General features: G+C 36.1%; 1 protein-coding gene across 1 annotated transcript in view; it reads left to right on the top strand.

Moving 5' to 3' along the window:
• Positions 1-20,574, top strand: part of PIK3C2G (phosphatidylinositol-4-phosphate 3-kinase catalytic subunit type 2 gamma) — a 278,883-nt gene that overhangs the window by 72,196 nt on the left and 186,113 nt on the right. The window contains exons 13-16 of the mRNA XM_037136665.2: positions 4,956-4,989; positions 10,794-10,989; positions 13,251-13,373; positions 20,101-20,232. Coding sequence (XP_036992560.2) covers positions 4,956-4,989; positions 10,794-10,989; positions 13,251-13,373; positions 20,101-20,232 — 485 coding nt within the window. The remainder of the gene's footprint in view (positions 1-4,955; positions 4,990-10,793; positions 10,990-13,250; positions 13,374-20,100; positions 20,233-20,574) is intronic.

The raw sequence follows: 20,574 nt of genomic DNA on the forward strand, positions 1-20,574 counted from the left end.
CAGAAAAGATCCGTGTTTGGGGCATCTTTTGCTGAATTTGTAATGCATACTGTTTCTATGATCCCACATCTTGCCATGATTTCCTGGTTTATTTCCTTCCAGTTTTAAAAAAATGAGATTTATGTGATGTCTTAAGCTCAGAAATCTGATGTAGGTATGATTATTATCCAGAAAAAAAACAATAGGAAATCAGGTCTGATGAATTAATTCAGTCTTATTGTTAGTTTAGCAAGGGATTAAACAGAAAGATATGATGATTGTAATGATTATAGTAATAACAATAACAAGTACTTGATAGTACATTGCAATAATAAAGTGGTTTCACTAATATATTATTTCATTTAAGTTTTACTTCAGTTCTTCCTCACAGCAATGCTACAGAGTAGATATTTCAATGCTCATTCCATTACTAAAGCCTGATGTTTATACTGCTTGTATGTAGAGCATTAATAAGTGGCATAATAGGGATTTGGACCCAGGTCCCTACACACACTCCAGCACATGTAAAACTTTGTAAGGGAGAGTGATTACCAGCACCTTTACTGGCAGGGAGGAACAGCAGAGATTAGGTTACCTGAAATGTGCCAGCCTTGAAATTTCAAAAAGATTGAATTAGAGAGTGGACAACTGTATCAATATATAAAAATCACTGGGCTTGTTGTTTCAAGTAGGTGATTATGAAAAGTCAGTACTTTCTTAAAGTTGAACTTTCTGTTTTAATTGGAATGTTTTTTTGTGAAGAGCTAGTAATAATTAGTGTAGAAATGTAAATACCTTATTTGCATACACGAACAGTCACAGGGATGACCAAGGAGCATCATGGAAAGATTTTCGAGATAAACATCTGTTAAAAACTAAAAGTGCAAGCAACAAATAAATCAAAATTTAAATAATATAGCCAGGTGTTGAAAGGCAGATACCATATGATCTCACCTTTAACAGGAAGCTAAACAATAAAACAAACAAGCAAGCAAAATAAAAACAAAGACACTGAAATAGAGAACAGGGGGACAGTCACCAGAGGGGAGAGGGGAGGGAATTTCAGGGGAAAAAGGGGAAGAATTTGCAGGAACTAGTATAAAGGACACATGGACAACTAAGGGGGGTGGAAATGGGAGGGAGGTGGGGAGCACTCGGGGGGGGCTGGGATGGGAGTAAAAAACAGAAAACTGTACTTGAACAATAATTAAATAAATTTTAAAATAAAATAAAAAATAAAACATATACAGCACCTGAAAACAATTTAAATAATATAATTGATAAATCTCAAAATTCAATTTCTAATATAGACATGTATTTATTGCCTTAAATTTTTATTAGTGGGGAAATTTCTACTCTTACACTTTTCTAATTACAGAAGAAAGTGAGATAACTAGGCAGTCTCCAATACTGTAGCTGTGTGTTGATACTAAGGTCCATGGTTTTCACAAATGATGGCAAGGTGATAAAGCTGATGTGAACACATCTAATCTAATCATACTTTTCTATTCTATGTCAGGGTAAGAAAATTATACTGTACTTTTGAAAACCCTCTCACAAATATCTTGGGAAAATATTTTGATAAGCTCAAAAACTTAAGAATTATATAATATTAAGAAAAACCTTCCAATAACTGAAGTTAAGTCAGGATAACAAGGGAGTGGGAATTTACTTTCAATAATTACTTTCCCTTAGATTATCACATTAGAGACATTACAAGCCCCTAAAATAGTAAAATACCAAGAACTTAGAGTTATGCTAACATGATTTGAATTCAAGATCTACTTTCCAGATGAACATCTTTTAGAAAAACTTATTCATTTACCTGAGTTTTAGTTTAATCATCTCTAAAACAGAAAAACAAAACTTGCAAGGGTCTTATATTAAAAGTAATGTTAATAATTTCTGGTGAAATAAGTATTAGAAATAATGTTAATAATTAAAGTAGTGTAAAATAATATTAATAACAGCAACCAGAAGACAGTGTCCTGAATGAGAGTCAGTATTATTAGTGGAGGTGGTGGGCATGGTGATGGTGGCCATTTCCGAGAGCCTTTCCCAAGTGGCCAACATGGTGTTAGTTCACACAAGCTCCACTTAAGTCCCAGTTATCTCAGGGCCACTGACAACCACCAGCCTCATGACAGATGTGAGCCTGGGCCAGAGGGGTAGACCAGATGTATGAATGTGAACATGTGCCTTCCCATCTGGTAAGATCGCCTGGTTGTTCATCCATTTTTATGCCCAGCTCTCCGTGAACCAGCAGAAATAAACAACTGATCAAAAACTGAGGAAAATAACTTCAGGATGAAGGACTTCAACCAATATCAAAGTATTACTAGATAAAAAGCTTTACCTTTAAAACATTCATTTTCTGAATCGTCCTAAAGGAATGCAAATGACGATTTCCTCTGAAATATCAAACTTCCAATATATCTGAAGCCAAAAGAATCCTTCAAGGAGAAATTATTTCCTAGGAAAGCTACGAATAATAATAATTCTCAAGGAAAGCTCATATTCGCACTTTCCTTTTTTTGTACACTTATGAGCACTAAATTGTATGTGATTATTCACACATAGAAATGAAGAAAACAGCTAACATTTGACAGTTTTATTTCAGATATCTCAATGACCAAAATCGATAGTTTAATATCCCCTAATAAATAGATTCTAATTCTGTGAACATACTTTAAAAGTTTGCTAATTCTACATGACCTTCATTCAGACTTTTTGTTCATCTCTTTCTTCATTCTAACATAACTAGAGCCCACCCACATAACAATGTTGGCACAAAGAGTAAGCACATTCTACAGAATTTGTGCATTAACCAGCTGCAGTGGACAATGTCACCGCAGTTCAGACTGTCCACCCACCACAAACCAAGAGTAAAGAAATTCTGAGGCAGAGGAATCTTCTGCCAACAGAGTTAAACTTGAGAAGCTTTCCTTTCTTGTGGCTGCATTTTTTTGTCAACTTGCAAGAGACTATTTCCTGCCACACAGGGAAGTAATCAGGTATTTATTAAATGTAAGTTTTGGCAAGATGACAAATTGTATCACAAATAAAGTTGTACCTTTGTTCATGCCCACATTCAGCACCGGAAACAATTTTTCATCCTTCAGAATTATATTCTAGAAGCTCACATAATATATTTTCATTAAATGCTTATAAAATAAGTGAATCATAAAGAAAAAATATATGGCCTTGCATGTTGTCTGTAGGTAGCTGTCATGGTGATTTTAAAATACAAGGGTTTTTTTTTTATTCCTGAAAAAATTGAATTCTCATTAAGTCAGGCCAGCATCTTCAATAGTCAGGCTAACATGGATGGGGTAGAGCTCTTAAGAGGGGTGACCCTCCAAAACTGGAACTGTCTTCTGGAGGGTGGGCCCCTTGTAGTACAGGCTTCCCCCGCTAGCTGAGCGTTCTAGCAACCCCTCCATATCAGTGTGCCATCTGGCGTTGTCAGAGGCTGCATTTGGCTTCAGTCACTTTTTTTACAGCTCTTTCAGCATGTTTGCCCTTTTCACTATGGGTGATTTACATGCACACCTGCCCACACCACACTGAGTGTTCAGCAGTTTTTGACCAAAAAAGGCATGACCTCCATGTCCCACCCTGCCTATTCACCTGATCTCTCCCCAAGTGACATTTTTTGGTTTCCCCAGATGAAAAAAAAGTCCTTAAAGGGAAATATATTGTCAATGTGGAAGAGGTGAAAGAGAAAATGGCAGAGGCACTGAAAAATCAACGAGTTCAGAAACTTCTGAGCGGTGGGAAAAAACATCCAGACAGGTGTACTGCATCAAATGAGGAGTAATTTGAAGGTGACTGAAGTGTAAACAAGAGTAAATGCACATCATTTTATAAATAAATCCCAGGTTTTTGGGGTCCCCTGTCATATGTTCACTTGTTAAGACTAGTGGTTAAAACTATGCTCAGATGAAATATTTTACCCAAGAGAAGTCCATCTGAAAAGGTTCATGTAAATAATTCTTTTCCATAAGAAGTTGCATATAACTTTAATTACATTTTAAACATGATAGAAGTGTTTCTCTCTTTAGAAATACTTAACAAGTTTCTGGTTATAGAAAAGCAATTATTCCCTAGTTTATTTATTTAAGAAATTGAGCTTTTCATTAATTGAATTTACTAAAAAGCAAACTTGTCAAAACAAAACATTTTAAAACATTAGTGTCCATTAAAATATACCTTATTAAAGAATTGACTTTGCTTTTGGACTGAAACCTTATTTTTGTGAATCTGTGAGTCATCTTATACAGTTTTCATGATACTGAAGTTATAACCAGCAAATCCTAAACTACTAAAGTAACCCAGGCCTCCAACAAAAGAACACAAACAAGTCAAAAAATATAGAAATAAACAAAACCATCACACTAATGATGCAAACTTAAATGACAACAAAAATAAGTAAATTTCACATAGTATTTTTAAAATTTAGCATATAGTCTCAAATGTTTTAAAATTATTTTTAATCTTTTGAAAATAAAGGAACAAATGAAACTACACAGTGAAGTTATGTGATTTTGTCCACTTTCTTCCAGCCCTCTTTTCGGTGCAGCCCCAAACTTGTGCATAAATGAGAACTGAATGCACTGAATGGAAAGAATTGGAAATGCACTCACATCATTTATTAGACAATGTTGTGGAAGGAGGATTGCACTCACAGCATTGAGAATTGTCCCAGTAATACTGAAAGACTGAGCTAATCCTAGAAATGTCTCTTTAAAAAATCAAATAGCCTAGCATGTTCATTACCACAAACAATCAGGCTTGTCCTACAATTTGGATTTCCTCTGTTTATAGGAAACATTTACCTATAACACCAAGGAATACTTTGTCTTCTTAATTCCAGAGAAGCTTCAGTGTGTGGATTTTGGATACTGTCAGTTTGACTGTTTTGTGAATTTGTTTTCTGAATAACAAGTGCGCCTTGCATCTATTTTCTTTTTTAGAATTTTCATCAAGGATTGGAGACTTCAGCTAAAGGTAAAATATATACGTACTCAATTTTTTTAAAAAAGTTATAGACTCAGAGATAATCTTTTTCAATTTTCCACCCAAATATTATGGTAACAGAAACACACACAAATTTTTTGGAAGAAAAATGCATTGCTCACACTCTTTTTACTCATGAAACTGATTATCCTGTGAATGAATAATGGTCCATGCTCTCTAAACTTTTAGCCTGACATTTTTTAAAAAGGGGAACAATCAAAGAGATGTATAAAAATTAAAGAAATGTTGAGAATAGCCTTATGACTGTTTCGAGAAACTGTAAAATTTTTAGCTAATTATATTTTGATGTAAGAATGCCAAGAAAGTAGCAAGTGTCTTTCTTCAAAGTCACTAATTTCTAATTTAGAGTCAGGCTCTCACCTGGCAGAATGGCCATCATCAATAAGTCAACAAAGTGCTGGTGAGAATGTGGAGAAAGAGGAACCTGTGTGCACTGCTGGTGGGAATGCAGATTGCTGCAACCATTGTGGAAACAGTATGGAGATGTCCCCCAAAATTAAAAGTGACTCTTCCTTTGGCCCAGTGTTCCCACTTCTGGGAATATATCTGAAAGAACCCATAACACTAATTTTAAAGAACATATGCACCCTTATGTTCACTGCAGTGTTATTTATAATTGCCAAAATATGGAAGCAATCCAAGTGTCTACCAGTAGATGAATGGCTAAAACAACTATGGGACATTTACACAATGGAATACTACTCAGCCATGAAAAAGAAGAAAAATTACCCTTTATGACAGTATGGATGGACCTGGAGAACACTATGCTATGTGAAATAAGCCAGTCAGAGAAAAATATCATATGATTTCACTCATATGTAGAATCTAATGAACAAACTGAACTAACAAGCAAAATAGAGACAGACTCACAGAGAGCAGGCTGACGGCCTTTGGGGATGGTGGTGGGGGTGAAGGGATTGAACATAAAGAAAAAAAGATTCATTCATGTGAACAACAGTTTATTAATTGTGAGAGTGGTATAAGGGTAATGGAAAAAATAGAATAAAATATTTAATAAATAAAATATTCAAAATAAAAAAGTCAAGCTCCCAAAGATCAATCTTCCATAACAAGTAGAAAAATCTGGTTCTGTAATAAGAAGTGTTCACAGAGGCTCCAAGCCCATAAAATGGCAAGCCACAGGAGGACTTGGCTTTAATAGAGGATAGTAGGTATATGGTAGTGTGATACAGAGAAAAGGCTTTGTTCTTCAGAATCAGGCAGAACTGGTTTTTGAATTTCAACTCTGCCACTTTTTGACTTCATGATCTTAGAGAATTAAACTTTATGAGCCTCAGTTTTCCTAGTATGCATTAAAGATATGATGATATTTAATGTGCAGGTTGCAGTCAGGGTTATTCTTGTTTATTCAGGGAGAAGGCACTTATGAACAATGCATGTCTTTAAGAAAACTGCCTGACTTACAGATATTGAACGAACACCCTTAGATTCAGAGGTGATAAAGAAGTGCAAATAATAACCCCAATCTGTCCTCCATAATTTCAATCATTTTCAGTGGAAAGTTATGTACAGAGGGGCATCCTTTCAACACTAATCCCCACCACTCAAACGAAGACCTTCTATTATGTTGAAAGAACTGCCACTTCAGGTCACAGAGGAAAATGGGATGGCAGAGGACATGGAGAAATAAACCCGTACTAGTGAAAAAGTCCCTGTTCCAGGCATCCATAAAACTCCAGAACATTTCTGCCAGAGGAAAGGAAGGGAGTGAATCCTCCCCAACAATGTTAGTAACACAAAGTCCAAGTGATGGAATGTGGAGTGAACAAGCTGCAGGTATTCCTGCAGGGAGCTGGTCCTTGCTTTCTATTGGCAATGTTGGAATTAAATCCCATCACTCATATTCCTAAGGAATTGGAATATGAGATCCCATAAAACTGCACGGTAGCATTCCCAGAGACTTATATTCTATGCTAAGTCATCATAGATTCTAAGGAATGCACTTTAATTGCATAAATATTGTCATTATTTTTATTTCACAACAGTGTAACATTTTTTCCAAAGTAACATCAGGGATGATAAACATTATTTCTTCTATATTTCACTATCAAGCCCAGTATCTTGAGTCCTTAACACATGTCTAATGATGCTTGAAGTACTTCCGGAGTGCTGGAAGGGAAGCATACTGCATAAGCACATATCTCTATACACTTGGAGGAAGCAAATTATATAACCAACAACATCTGGGCCAAAAAGTAAAGAGTCAAGTTTGAGTAATTATCAAAATAATTAAAAATCACCAAAATATATGCTGGGGCTTCAATTAATAAGATCTCTGACCTAATGACCTAACTTTATGATTTATTTTATCTGTATTCATTTTCACAATAGTGAAGGTTATTAAAGAGAAGATGTGTGTTTCTGCTTCCGATACCAGCAGTACAATTTGGGGACCAGGAGACAAGATGTTTCTATACATTTATAATCCTCTACTGCCTGTTGTTCAGGAGAATCACTGCCAGCTGGTCTCCAGAGGGCGATGAGGCTGCTTTTAGGGCTGTTATGCTGCTCTACTCTTCTGTGTCATTAATTGCTGCTGCTGATTTCTCAGAGAATTTTAATGCGTGCTTTTCCTCTGCTCTTTTTCCTTTCGGGCTGTTTGAACAGAGGGCATAATTTTAGAAATACAGTGAATAAGTAAAATTTGGCCATCTAATAAGTTTCATACAGGATTATGAGTAACTAAGTGAATAATCAACAGCATGTTTTGAACAGCAAGAACATTTAGTTATGGACAGAACTGCTGAGAGACAGGCTATGGGTAGAAGCCCGTGCTGAAGCCGACCTCTCTCCTGAGTATCCAAACGCCTGAGCCGACTACTGGGCACTGCAGACCACTGGAGGGAAAAGCTAGTTCTTTTGTACTATTTACTTTTCAAAACAACTAGAAACCAAAAAGCAACGGTTGTTTCAGGAACAATTTATGAGGAAGCGCCTGTGTTTGGATCAACACCAGTAATGAGCTGTTGACTCTGCACATGCTGGAATCAAATCACAACAAAATTTCTAATGATGTGCTTATTCTCTCAAGGTCTCCCTTGCTGTACCGCGAGCTCTGTCACCAGTTGCAGTGCTCTAGCAGTTGCAGGGGGCGGGGTGGATATTCCTTAAGCAGGCGAGGACATGGAGATTCTGTGGCTGAGCAACTGGCTCCGGGTGGCGCCAGAGCCCCAGGCTGGGTATTTGGGATCCCAATTGAGACAGGCCAGAACCACGGTCCCTGATCAACCCACAATTGAAAAGGAAGCTGCAATCTGGAGAACTGGCGTCCAGGCCGGACCACCATGAAGCCAAGGCCACAGGCCTGCCTTCCTCACCAGGCACTCCCAGTTCCACTTGGACACTTACCTGAAAAGGGCTGCACTCTGATCCCCGAGTCTGCAACTTGTAAACTTGGGACTGAAGTTTAATAAAATCGTCCATTCCTCCATGTCTCAAGCCAGAGAAACCACCAACATCACCAGCAAACACCCGCTAAGCAGCTGCAAAGTCAGCGCAGGAACCTGCTGAGGGGGACCACCCCATCGAGGCCGCGGAGCTGCAGGCTGTGCTTCCTCACCGAGAGGGGCCCCATCAACCCCGACTTTCGGAACTACATCCCCCAAGGGGACAGGGAGCAACCGAGAGGCAGGAGGACTGTCATTAGACCTTCCACTGTCACCTCAACGTCCACTAACCTACTGAACAAAAAGGTTCCCTCAAGAAGGTTGGCTCCGCCCCTCCCTAGACTTCGGCCCTATTGCCACCCCAGTGGCTTAAGACAGGCGCTCAGTAGCCTCGAGGACAGGCGGTTCAGGTGTGTGACAAAACGTCCCACTCCTCTTGGGCCCTGTGCCCAAATCCCCCCATGTGGCAGCCACTAAGCATATTCCTGCCCTTCGTCTTCCTTCCCTAGGACACGCGGTAATTACACCTCCTGTCTCTAAGCGAAAGAGAAGCAGAAACATCTAAAATGTGGCATTTTGGTACTTTTATCTGGCCCAGGATGGAAAAGGGCAGCTTGTAAATTGAATCAGACTGATTCTGTTTGCATGGTTTTCTTCCATACTGCCATCTACCAGGACCAGATTGGGGTCCAAGGAGGCCCCTTTCGAGGCCTAAACATGGCCTGACAGATGCCACCAACTGCCGGGAACAACAGGCAGGTCCACACTGAGGGGTCTGTGGTCCTGACCACAGTTGGCCATGTGACCTCCCTGCCCCCATTTGGATTCTGGTCTGTAAACCCAAACGGGCACCAGGAACAAGGAGGAGAAAGAGGAAACCAGATATGTCATTCATAACATTTCACTTCATACATTCTTTTCATTTCTTAAAAACCTTTTTGTTGCTTAAATATTTAAGTGAATATTTTTGAGCTTTTATGTTCAAGTTTATTCTTCATGTAACTTTTAAACTACTACTGTAGTTGGATATTAAAACAAAAGTAACTGAAAGTAGTGAATGTATTAAAGGTTCACTCATTCACTACTGCATATAAAATACCAGCAGTGAGTCCCATTTGCTGGCCCCATTAAGAGGTTCAACACAGAACACTAAAAAATGTTCCCCACCCTCATAAGCTTTTCCACTGTCATGGGGCCATCCTTCCTGATTTCAGTCAAAGACCACCAGATCTGCCTGGCACATTTCATCAGTCTTTTCTACTTCCTTCCTCTCAGGTAGGTATTTTTTTTCAGCAAAGAGAGCTTATCAGGAGAAAAGAAGCCATTCTAAGGAAAGTTCATCTTTCATTCTGTAATTAGATGACCCTTTTCATACGACCAGCATGCCTAAGATTGGCTTCTTTCATTTACCACATATTTAAAAACTGTTAGCCCCTTTACTTAGTCTTTAATTTTTTTTTTAAAACTGGGCTATTTTATTTTATTTATTTTTAAATATTTTATTTATCTTTGGAAGGAGAGAGGGAGAGAAACATCAATGTATGGTTGCCTTTCGTTCATCCCCTGCTGGGAACTGGCCTGCAGGGAACTGGTCTGCAACCCAGGCATGTGCCCTGACTGGGAATCGAACCAAGATTGTCTGGTTCACAGGCCCATGCTCAATCCACTGAGCTATACCAGCCAGGGCAGTCTTTAATTTTTTTTTAATTTTCTACCTTCATGACACTTCAAGTCACTTTTAGGAAAAATCAATAGGCTCCCTTTAAATAATCAGTGATAAAACTACAGTAAGACTTTGTTTTGATTTTGAGTATATTTAGTATCATAAAGCTTTCATAAATAAGCTTTAAGCAGCTTATATCAGATTCAAACCAGGTACTATTACCATGTCTTTTTATAGGAACATAAGGCATGTTATACAATTAGTGTTTAGTTAATGGTAAACAGCATAGCATAATTGAATTTATTATGATTAACTTCTAGATGGAATTTGTTTGAAAAACTTGTAAGCCATGTAGCAGACATGTTTCTTGTCTTCAAATTAACTCTAAACAATAATAACCTAGAACAAAACTATCACAAATTATAGTAGATATAATGCCAAATTAATAACCCACAACTCTGGATTGGATTAAAGGTTTCCAAAATTTCCATAACTGAAGATATGACATCTCATTATCTACACTACCAGCAGCTAATTCCGGCTGCACACAGAGACACAGATGGCTGATCAGCCTCAGTTGGTGGAGGGTCATTGTAATTAAATTTTACTTAAATGTTATTACAAAAAATTTCAAAGTTATACTAGATGGCTAATGATAAATATGGTCCTTCACAGGTGACCTGATCTATATCCTTTCCCCCTAGGCTTGATAGAAACAGTGACAACTGAACTATCCACATCCATCTACCAGCTAATTGATGTCTATTGCAGCAGCTTTTATGCAGATTTCCAGCCTCTAAATGTACCTGGTCATGTTTCCTGTGTGCATCCTGGGCTCCACTCCCACCTGAGCTTCATGGTATATGCAGCTCACAACATTCCAGAGACCTGGGTACATAGGTGAGTGTCAGTGAGGTTTTTTGCAAAAATGTTAATTAATATTTACATAGCTTCTAATCAGAGTATATTGTCTTAATCTTATTTGCTAGGGCAAACATTTCATAAAATTTTGAAAGGTAATCAGCATAGATCTACTCTTATTCTTAAAATTATTTTTAAAAACTTTATTCTCAATGAATATTCCTTTTCCTTCAAGTCTTCTCCCATTCTCCAGATTAACAATGATTGCATATTGTCAATATATCACTATAGAAAAAGAAAATGCTCATCCTATTAGTGACTCTCTTAAAATTTTTATTTTATTATGTTTGAATCTAAATGCCTAGTGTCAATTCACAGAACACACACACAGAGGGGGAGAAAGAAAGGAAGAACATAGAGGAAGATGGAGAATAATTAAACATACCAAAACAACACACTGGTTTTCACCAAGTATTGAGTAATAAATATTTTGTGAGATTACTACCTTGATAAAGTGGGAATTAGCCAAGAGTTATCTGAGTGACAATAGAAATTAATCACAATTGGAGCATCATCAGTATTTAGACTGACTCTATTATGTAGCATTTTCTTGAATAACATAATTAGAGTAATATTATAATACTCTTTAATTCCTTATGTTAAATCTATAAGATTATACAGATTAAATCAAAGTTCATAGGAGAATAGTAATTTATTCATGGATGTAGTATACCTACTGCATTTAGCATTGCAAAGAAAAGCTACAAGAAACAATCTTAGTAAAATCATACACAGTTGCTAAATTGGCCTGTATTTTTACAAATAACTGAAATGTATACATATTTATGAAGCCAATTAGAAAGGAAATTTAACTTTTTATATTAAAAAAGCATTATCTATCCTCTCTCTCTCTCTCTCTCTGTCCACATTTCTTCAGAACCCATGGAGTGATGATTCTTTTATGCTTTTTCTCTTTCTTAATTTTATAACAAATTTTAAAGAGTTGATGTGTAGTATAATAAATTGCTACTCTAATGAATTTTCTATTATAATTTTAAATATTAACACATTTAGTTTAATTCACATGAAAAAACACGTAGTTAGATAAATACAGGTAAAGAAAGCTATATGTGTAGAGCAAGGTGTGACACTTAGTTTTGTTTATTTTTTATTGGTTTTCTATTCTCTGTTCTATTTAATTCAGTTCTAAATTTTATTATCTCCTCCCTTCTACTAACTTTGGACTCAGTTTTTTTTTTTTCTGGTTCCTTGCTTGTAAAGTTGGGTTGTTCATTTGTAATCTTTCTTCTGTAACATAGGCATTTACTGCTATAAACTTCTCAGTACCATTTTCATTGCATCCCATAAATTTTGTATACTGTTTATTCATTTTTATCTGTCTAAAGACATTTTCTAATTCCCCTTTTGATTTTTTATTTGACACAGTGGTTATTCAGAAATGTTAATTTGCATTAATTTGTGAATTTTCTTGTTTTCTTTCTGCTGTTGATTTCTAGTTTCATTCTATTGTGGTCAGAAGTTGTACTTGGTATGATTTCAATCTTCTCATATTTATTAAGATTTGTTTTGTGACCTAACATGTGATCTGTACTGGAGAATGTTTCATGTGCACTAGAGAGCATTATGTACTCTCCTGCTTTTGGATGGAATGCTCTATGTACATCTTTTAGGTTCATTTGGCTCACACTACCATCCAAGCCTTCTGATACCTTATGGAGCTTCCTTTGGTTCTATCCATTAGACCAGGGATGTCCAACATGTGGCCCACCAGGGTTATTATGAATGTGGCCCAACACAAAATCATAAATTTTCTTAAAAAATTATCAGATTTTTTGTGATTACACATCACAATATCCATAAAATATATGTATGTATACTCTCATTATTTGCACACATATGTGGCTTCATTTTTATGGTGGTGTGCAGCTTCCAGTGTGTTACCTTCCAAGTGCAGAAAATAGAATTGACACCATCAGATGTTACATGTGCTCATAGTGACTTAGCAAGGTAGATATTATCAATAATATTTCAACCTGCCATTGCAACATTAGGTGTTTAATGGTATTTAGAAGTCAAGTAAGCATTCTTATTTGATTCTTAAAGGTACTTCCACACCTCAGCAATGCTTCACACATTGCCCGCCATGCTTTATAATTGGCCCTTGTCCTTGACCTTGCCCTGCATCAGCAGCTGAGAGGTCTCTGGAAGGGTCCAAAGTGTTCAGCGTATTGAATTAATGTTGTTGTTATGTGTGTGTGTGTGGTTTGTGTTTTTTTTAGCTATAAAGCATTTTCTTTTTCCTGTTGGCTTACTTATGCTGGAAAGAAGCTGTTCCAAGTGAGAAACCACAGAAATATCCAAGTCAAAAAATTGTTTTTTTTCTTGGTCAACTGGAATGAAATGTAAGTTTAACCTTTTTTCTGGTAGGATCATTTATCTAATAAAGATAAGAAAAGTTTTATTTTTATTTTTAAGTAAAGCATGTGATTTTTTAAATGTTGCCAGTTTTAACATTGATTTGATTCAGTGATGTGATAAATATGCGAGGGCTAATGAATAACTGACTATTTAATTTTAAAAAATTGAAAGTCTGTTTAAAACCTAGACAAGTGTCCAATCCACATTACCTAACTGATCAAAGAGGGAAATTGGAAAAAGAAGAATTATTAATCATTCACAGACTGTGGATGAAAGGAATACCCTCTATTTAGAGTTGAAGGGAGGTAGATTCAGATACAACAAAGAAGAAATGGCCAAATATGTAATCTCTTTTCTCACAAAGGCCTATTACATTTGTTTAAACAATCAAGTTTTCTGACAATAATTATTTTTACATTTTGTAAACTGCCATCTAATTTGGGGTGACTGGCTCCTACTTCACCATTTTCTAGAGATTTAGTATATCAATAAGAAAAAAATACTTTCTTGTCATCATCTATGCCCTCCTCCTCTTCTCTGTTTTCCTACCTCAAGCCCTCACTTTACTCAGAATCGCAGGAGATGGTTCCTGCATGGTTACTGATTCTTCTCTTTGCTGTTCCCATAACACGGATCCACTATCTTTCCATCATTTCTCTGGGGCTCCACTGTTCACTGAGAGCCAATTCTCACCACACCGCAAGGAGAAGAAAACTCCACATCCCAATCTCCATCAGAACTTTCATAAGGTCTGGCTTTCTTGGGAGATAGTTTGACTACCAATATTGTACTTTCTTATTGATAAATTTTCAAAACTACTAGAAGTCCTATGATGGTGTTAGATAATACCATTTATCTCATTTTTAGTGTTATATCAATGGAGACATGTCTCAAGACATAGCATGTGATTGCTCCCATCCCAAAGCAAACCCTTATTCTCGAAACATGACCATCTTTGTCTCCCCTGCTTTGGTTAAGAATCTTAATTACTTTGATCAGATACTTGACCTTCAATTACAAATCACATTTCACTGCACAAAATCAGTTTTGCTTGTAAAATTCTTGAGAGATTCTTCGATTTCTCTAAGGTAAGTACAAATCATTTTGTGTAACATATAACACCCCCTGTGGTTTTGCCTGTCTGTCTCCGAACCTCAATCTTCAGAGTTAGCCCTACTCCTGCCCCTGCGCCCAGACACTCGCTGCCCCTGATCTACTTACCCTAAATGTGAACTAACACCTAAATGTGAAATTAACGGCTCTGTTAAGGGTCCTCCATCTGTCAAGAGCACAGTGCCTTCACTGCCCACCTTGGGAAGACCTAACTATCTTTCAAGACACAATTTCACCTGTTCTGTAAGCTCTTTCCTCTATTATTCAAAAAGAATGGTCACTTTTTCTTTTATTGATTGGTCTGAACCTCCAACTACTCCCTCCAACTACTCAGTATGGTTCTATACTGAATGTGTTTGTTTGCTTCTACAAAATAATAAAAAATATCTGTTTTGTTCTATTTTATATAAAAAATGCATTCTATCCTTAGCTGTTTACACAGCACCAAACAGATAAGTGTTGCTAGAAAAAATGAATGAATTTTGTGTAATAAGTGACTCCTCAAAAATGTTATTAACCAACTCAATTACTAAAATTATTCTTCTTAATTAAAACTTATTCTTGGTTGTTTCAAAAAATCAGATTTATTTTCAAATTACAGCTATCTTCCATCATTTAAACAACTCAAGAGAAAAATCCAATTCTAAAGTCAATTTCAAAGAAATTGAAAATATAAATCTGAACATAAACTGAAAATCATTAGTATAGTTGGAATAACTACATTGATATACTTTTCTTTTCCTTTAAACTTCACCCAATATATATAACCCAATATAAAGGGTTATATTTCCTGGGACAGTTTATTTGACTTCCTTAGTAGTTAGTTACATCAATGAAGAATTATTTTTACTAAAATTATTTATCATTTTCTGGGTACCTATAGCATTCTTTATATATTTTGTTAACTTGTGCATTCACACTATAATTGATCTTTCATTTTATTACTGTACTGTAAACCTAAGGACAGAAGCTGTGCTGTTTAATAGTATGTAATGTAGATTTTAACTACCTATTATATTTCAATCATCATAGTATAACCCCAAAATACACTATAGCATTTTGACTTAACAACAAAAAATACATAGCAGGTGTTGTAATTTCCATTTTACAGACAAGAATATTGATGTTAATGATGATTAATTCACTTGCCCCTAGCTCCACAACCAATAAATCACAAAACTGGTGCTTGGGCCACTCTGACTCCAAAGCTAATGCTTTACTGTGATTTCTATGCTGTTTCTTACAACATATCAAAAATTTAGCAGAGTATTTATATTCTAAAAATAGTTATGTTATAAAACAAAACTCTATTCAGTTCTTCCACCAACAGTCACCTCCCTTTTTTCCTCCACTTTTCATGAAAACCCTTCCAAAGAATTGCCTATATTCACTCTCTTCAGTTTTTTCTCTCCTCTAAAAAAATATTCCAATCAAGTTTTCATTACCTCTGCTCCTCTGAAATTGCCCATTAGAGTCACCAGTGACCTGCATAGCTGAGTCTAATGCCTGTTTCTTCATCTTACACAATCTATCAGGAATAGTTGTCACTGTTGATCTCGCCCTCCTACAGAAGTATGCTCTCCACTGGCTCCCACATTCTTTTGGCCTTCCTTCTCCTGAGTCTTTTCTTCTCCCAGACTGCTAATGGTCTTAGCTCTTAAGTCTCTTATAATCAAATAGCTTTAAATGTCATCTAGATACCAACAACTTCTAAATTTATATAACTAACCCAGTGTTAGCCACAAAATCCACATTTACACGTGCAACATGTCTAAGATTGAACTCGTGATCTTGCATTCCAAACTCTCTCTACCCCTAGATGGCCACTCTGGATGATCAATTCCAGTTGCAGTTTTTTTCAGGTCATATCCTTAACCTGAATCTACTTCTCTCAGATGCCATATCCAGGAAATCCTACTGGCTCTCTCTTCAAAACATTTCCAGGATATTACTTCTCATCACTTTCATTGGTCTAAACCACCATCATCCTCCATGTATTACCACAGTAGCCTTATACTAGAATACTTCCCTGAACTTTTATAATCCTTTTCACCCAATGTTTTTTTAAAGAAAAGGGTTTTTTAAAAGATTTTATGTATTTATTTTTAGAGAGAAAGGAAGGGAGTGAAAAAGAGAGGGAGAGAAACATCAATGTGTGGTTGCCTTTCACTCACCCCCTCCTGGGGACCTGGCTTGAAACCTAGGCATGTGCCCTGAGTGGAAATCAAACTGGTGACTCTTTGGTTCACAAGCTGGTGCTCAATCCACTGAGCCACACCAGCCAGGCTTTTCACACAATGTTAAAGTGACCTTTTTAAAAATGTAAGTCAGGCCGTGTCATTATTCTGTTTAAAAATTCTGAAATGGCTTGCTGTTTCACTCAGATGAAAGTCAAAGTCCTTACAATGGTCTATTGTACACCAGCATTAAAGGACAATTCTAACAAAATGTGACTTTTTAAATCTCCTATTTCACTACCAAAATCTTAGTCTGATTTAGGAAAATATTCTCACATAGAAGAAAAAATGTTTATTCTCATATAGTTTAAAAAATTTAATACTCTCTCATTTTTCTTTTTTTAATATTTCTTTTTTCTTTTATTATTATTTTATTTAATCTTTATTATATTTTTCCATTACCAATGAGTGCCATTACTCACGCCTCCCCTGAGCAATGACCACACTGTTGTCCACATATGTGAGTCTATTTTTCTTTTTGCTCAATCCCTACACTCTCTCAGCTTCATATTTTTCAGTAGTAGAGTAAGGAAAACATATGGTTAAAAGTTGAGATCTATGCCAGCTTCTTGGATTTAAAAATGCAATCTGCCTTCATTTATTGAACTGCTTCTTAAAGTATTTTGTTTCCTTTTTTGTCTAAAAGTTCATTCCTTGACTTTTCAATAGCTAGGTAGAACTTGCAAAATAGGTATTTCCCAGTGAATGTGAGATTATTCTGGCTTTAAAAATCCATATGTATTCAAGAAATGAATAAATAACTATTTATAAAGCATATATTCTTACCCAAGAAGAATTTACTTTTATTAATAAAAAATGACAAAATGGAAATATGCAGTAACTATCCACTATAACTTATGGAAATTTTTTGTCATTTTTAATATGAAAAGCTCACTAATATGTGAAGTTATACATGAAGAAGCCTAACTGAATGGGAAAAAAGAACATTCTAAATTATCTGAGGAATAAAGTGAATTTATAGCTTCCATTCTAGCCCAGAAATATGAAAACTGAACAGAAATCCAATTACAGGTAAAAGAGAAAATATTGAAGAAATTACTGTTTATTCCAAAGAATCATTAATATCTTAGGTTGACTTTCAGGGCTTCTTTTAAGCTGAGAAATATGCCCATACTATCTTAAATAAGTATTATGAGTATTAAATAATATGAAAGAAAAGACTCTTAGTTTTACCTTTCTAAACATGTAACAATTTAATTTTTTGTAATCTAAACTTTGCTAATCTTGAAAAATAAAATTTCTTTACTCTATTGATTAAATAATGAATATAATGCTGATATACAACTTGCCATTTCCATACATTGTGTTTTACAATATTTATTCCATCTTATGGAAACAGAAAAACAAGGCTTAGAAAGGTTAAATTTATTGCTCAAGGAAGAACATTTTATTGCACATAGAGCCAATATTCGAACACAGTTATATCCAGATCCAAACCTCGACTCCTTCTCTCCACACATAGTTTACATAGTGATATCTCAGACTTATTCTTAATGACATCATGTCATAAACTACATAGTTCAGTTAAAGGTATCCACTATAATATAATCTGGAAGGCTTAAACTCCTCTTTGATGCATCATTGTCCTATTCCACTAATATCTTGTCAGTTAAATATTATCAATTTTACCTCTAAAATAGGTCTATCTTTCCTCTTGTTAGTTGCTTTATTTCCACTCTGGATCTGGACCTCTTCATCTCTGGGAATAGCAACTTCAAGAGAAGGATGTGCACTTCCTCGAAATCAGTCATGCTCACTGGACTAAATTAACCCATCCTTATTCCTGAGGCTGGATGCTGCCCAACCACTCCCCAAAAAAGGGGGGTCACCAACGTCTTATTTGGCACCGTGGAAAAAGTCTGCTCCCTGGCATCCAAATCAGACAGCAGATTCTTAGTGTTAGAGACACTTTGCAATACCTGAAGCCTCAGCTGGGCCAACCTCAGTCACCACCTTGCAATTGGGTAATAGACTTAGGGCATCATCAGCCTTCCAATAATCACCCATTGCTGAAATAAGTTGACATCCAAGTTCAACTGGGAAATCGAAGACCAGTAGATTCTGTTCATAACCCACATACCTAACACCATCAGATAGCATCCAATTCAGCTGCCTCATTGCTCTTCCAGTCACTCTTCTCTTTTTTCTTTCCATCCCTTGCTGAATCTCTTTCCATGTATCTTCCCCTTTCTGCCTAACTCTGTTTGAATTTGCTCATTTCTCTCTAGCGTTCTCATCTACCACCTCGGTCTTTTGAAAAATATATCTTTAATCTCCTTGTCTCACAAATATATCTCTTCTAAATTCCATACTTTTCTTGAGGCTTTTAGAATAGAACCTGATCATTTCTATACAACTGAGATGATTCTAAAAGGAAAGAAAGATAACCCTTCTTCCTGTCCACCATTAGGGACCTTAGATCACCCTCTCACTTTTCTATCAAAAGCCCTTCTTAGAAATTATACCACCCAGGTTAACTACTTCCAGACTTAGAATATCATTTATAACCTTGTAGACATTCATTTATATATCTTCATCGCTTCAATATCTAAGTTCAAGTTTTTCTCACCATTACCAATATTGTGTTTATTCTTAGCTACTTTTTGCCTGTATCTACAATTTATGCAGGGTCTGAGTTTGGTTCTTTCACATTGACATACCCAGAAATTGTCTACTCATTTCAGCAATCACCCCCCCCTAAATTCCTAAGATCTTATAATAACCCAGAAGAGTCCACATCTAAAATTGTTATCAACTTTCTATTCTTTTAATTCTCTTGTTGAAATATTTCTCGTTTCCATTAGGAAAAAGCTCAAATTCCCTTGCCAGGCATACATAGTCCTTGAGCATTGCAGTAACCACCTATTGTTCTGATTGCATACTCTGATTGCAAACTTTCCCATGCTTGACCACATCTCTCATTCTACTCACAGTGAGCCACTCACCATTTATCAGCTGCACTTAATCTTTGTGTGCATACATATCCTTGTCCATGAACTTTTCTCTCTCAGAATATTCCTTTGTAAATCTCCACCTGATTATGACCAACTTACCCATTTCAATTTATTTCCTGTCTTCCCCATCTTCTAATACAATGTCACCTACTATTTCCTTTGTGCTTACAAAGGGTGTATATTCAAGTTATAGTAATTTTTAAAAGTAAGTTAACGTGCAAAACATAACTTTAACATTCCCCATTGATCATATAACCATTCTCACCACTCAATATACTTCTGCTATATTTGTATTTTACAAGATTAAACACAAAAGTTTAAGAAGATGCCTCAAGTATTTATGAAAATGTCACTGTAATTTATAATCTCCTTTCTTTCATTTTAAGCATCAATTTTCCCCTTGAAATAAAGTCACTTCCAAAGGAATCCATGCTCACTGTAAAACTGTTTGGGATTAACCGTGCAACCAACAATGCCGATTTGTTGGCCTGGAGTTCTCTTCCATTGTTTCCAAAAGAGTAAGTATATCATTTGTTATTAACGAGGGTTCCATCTCAATTTTTTAAAAAAGAAAACCTCCTTGAAACTAAATATTTCACAGTATATAATGAGAAAGTTGAGAAGGCATTTTGTCCTAAAATTGAAGTAGCTCAACATAAATCATGACTATGAAAAGTGGGACTGCAAAGGAAGAGGTAGAAATGGGTTTGAAAACAAGCCTCTTGTTCCACTTGTCACCTGGGTCATTTGCAATGAGGGGGCACTGGCCCGCCCACTGCAATGGCTTTTCCTCCCCGGACCAGACCATTTCTCTGCAGTTAGTTAGTATTTCAAAATTACTCAGCTCAACACTGTCATCT

Source organism: Artibeus jamaicensis, unplaced genomic scaffold (assembly GCF_021234435.1).
Source record: "Artibeus jamaicensis isolate MK-2021 breed Jamaican fruit bat unplaced genomic scaffold, CSHL_Jam_final contig_233, whole genome shotgun sequence".
Taxonomy (NCBI): Eukaryota; Metazoa; Chordata; class Mammalia; order Chiroptera; family Phyllostomidae; genus Artibeus; species Artibeus jamaicensis.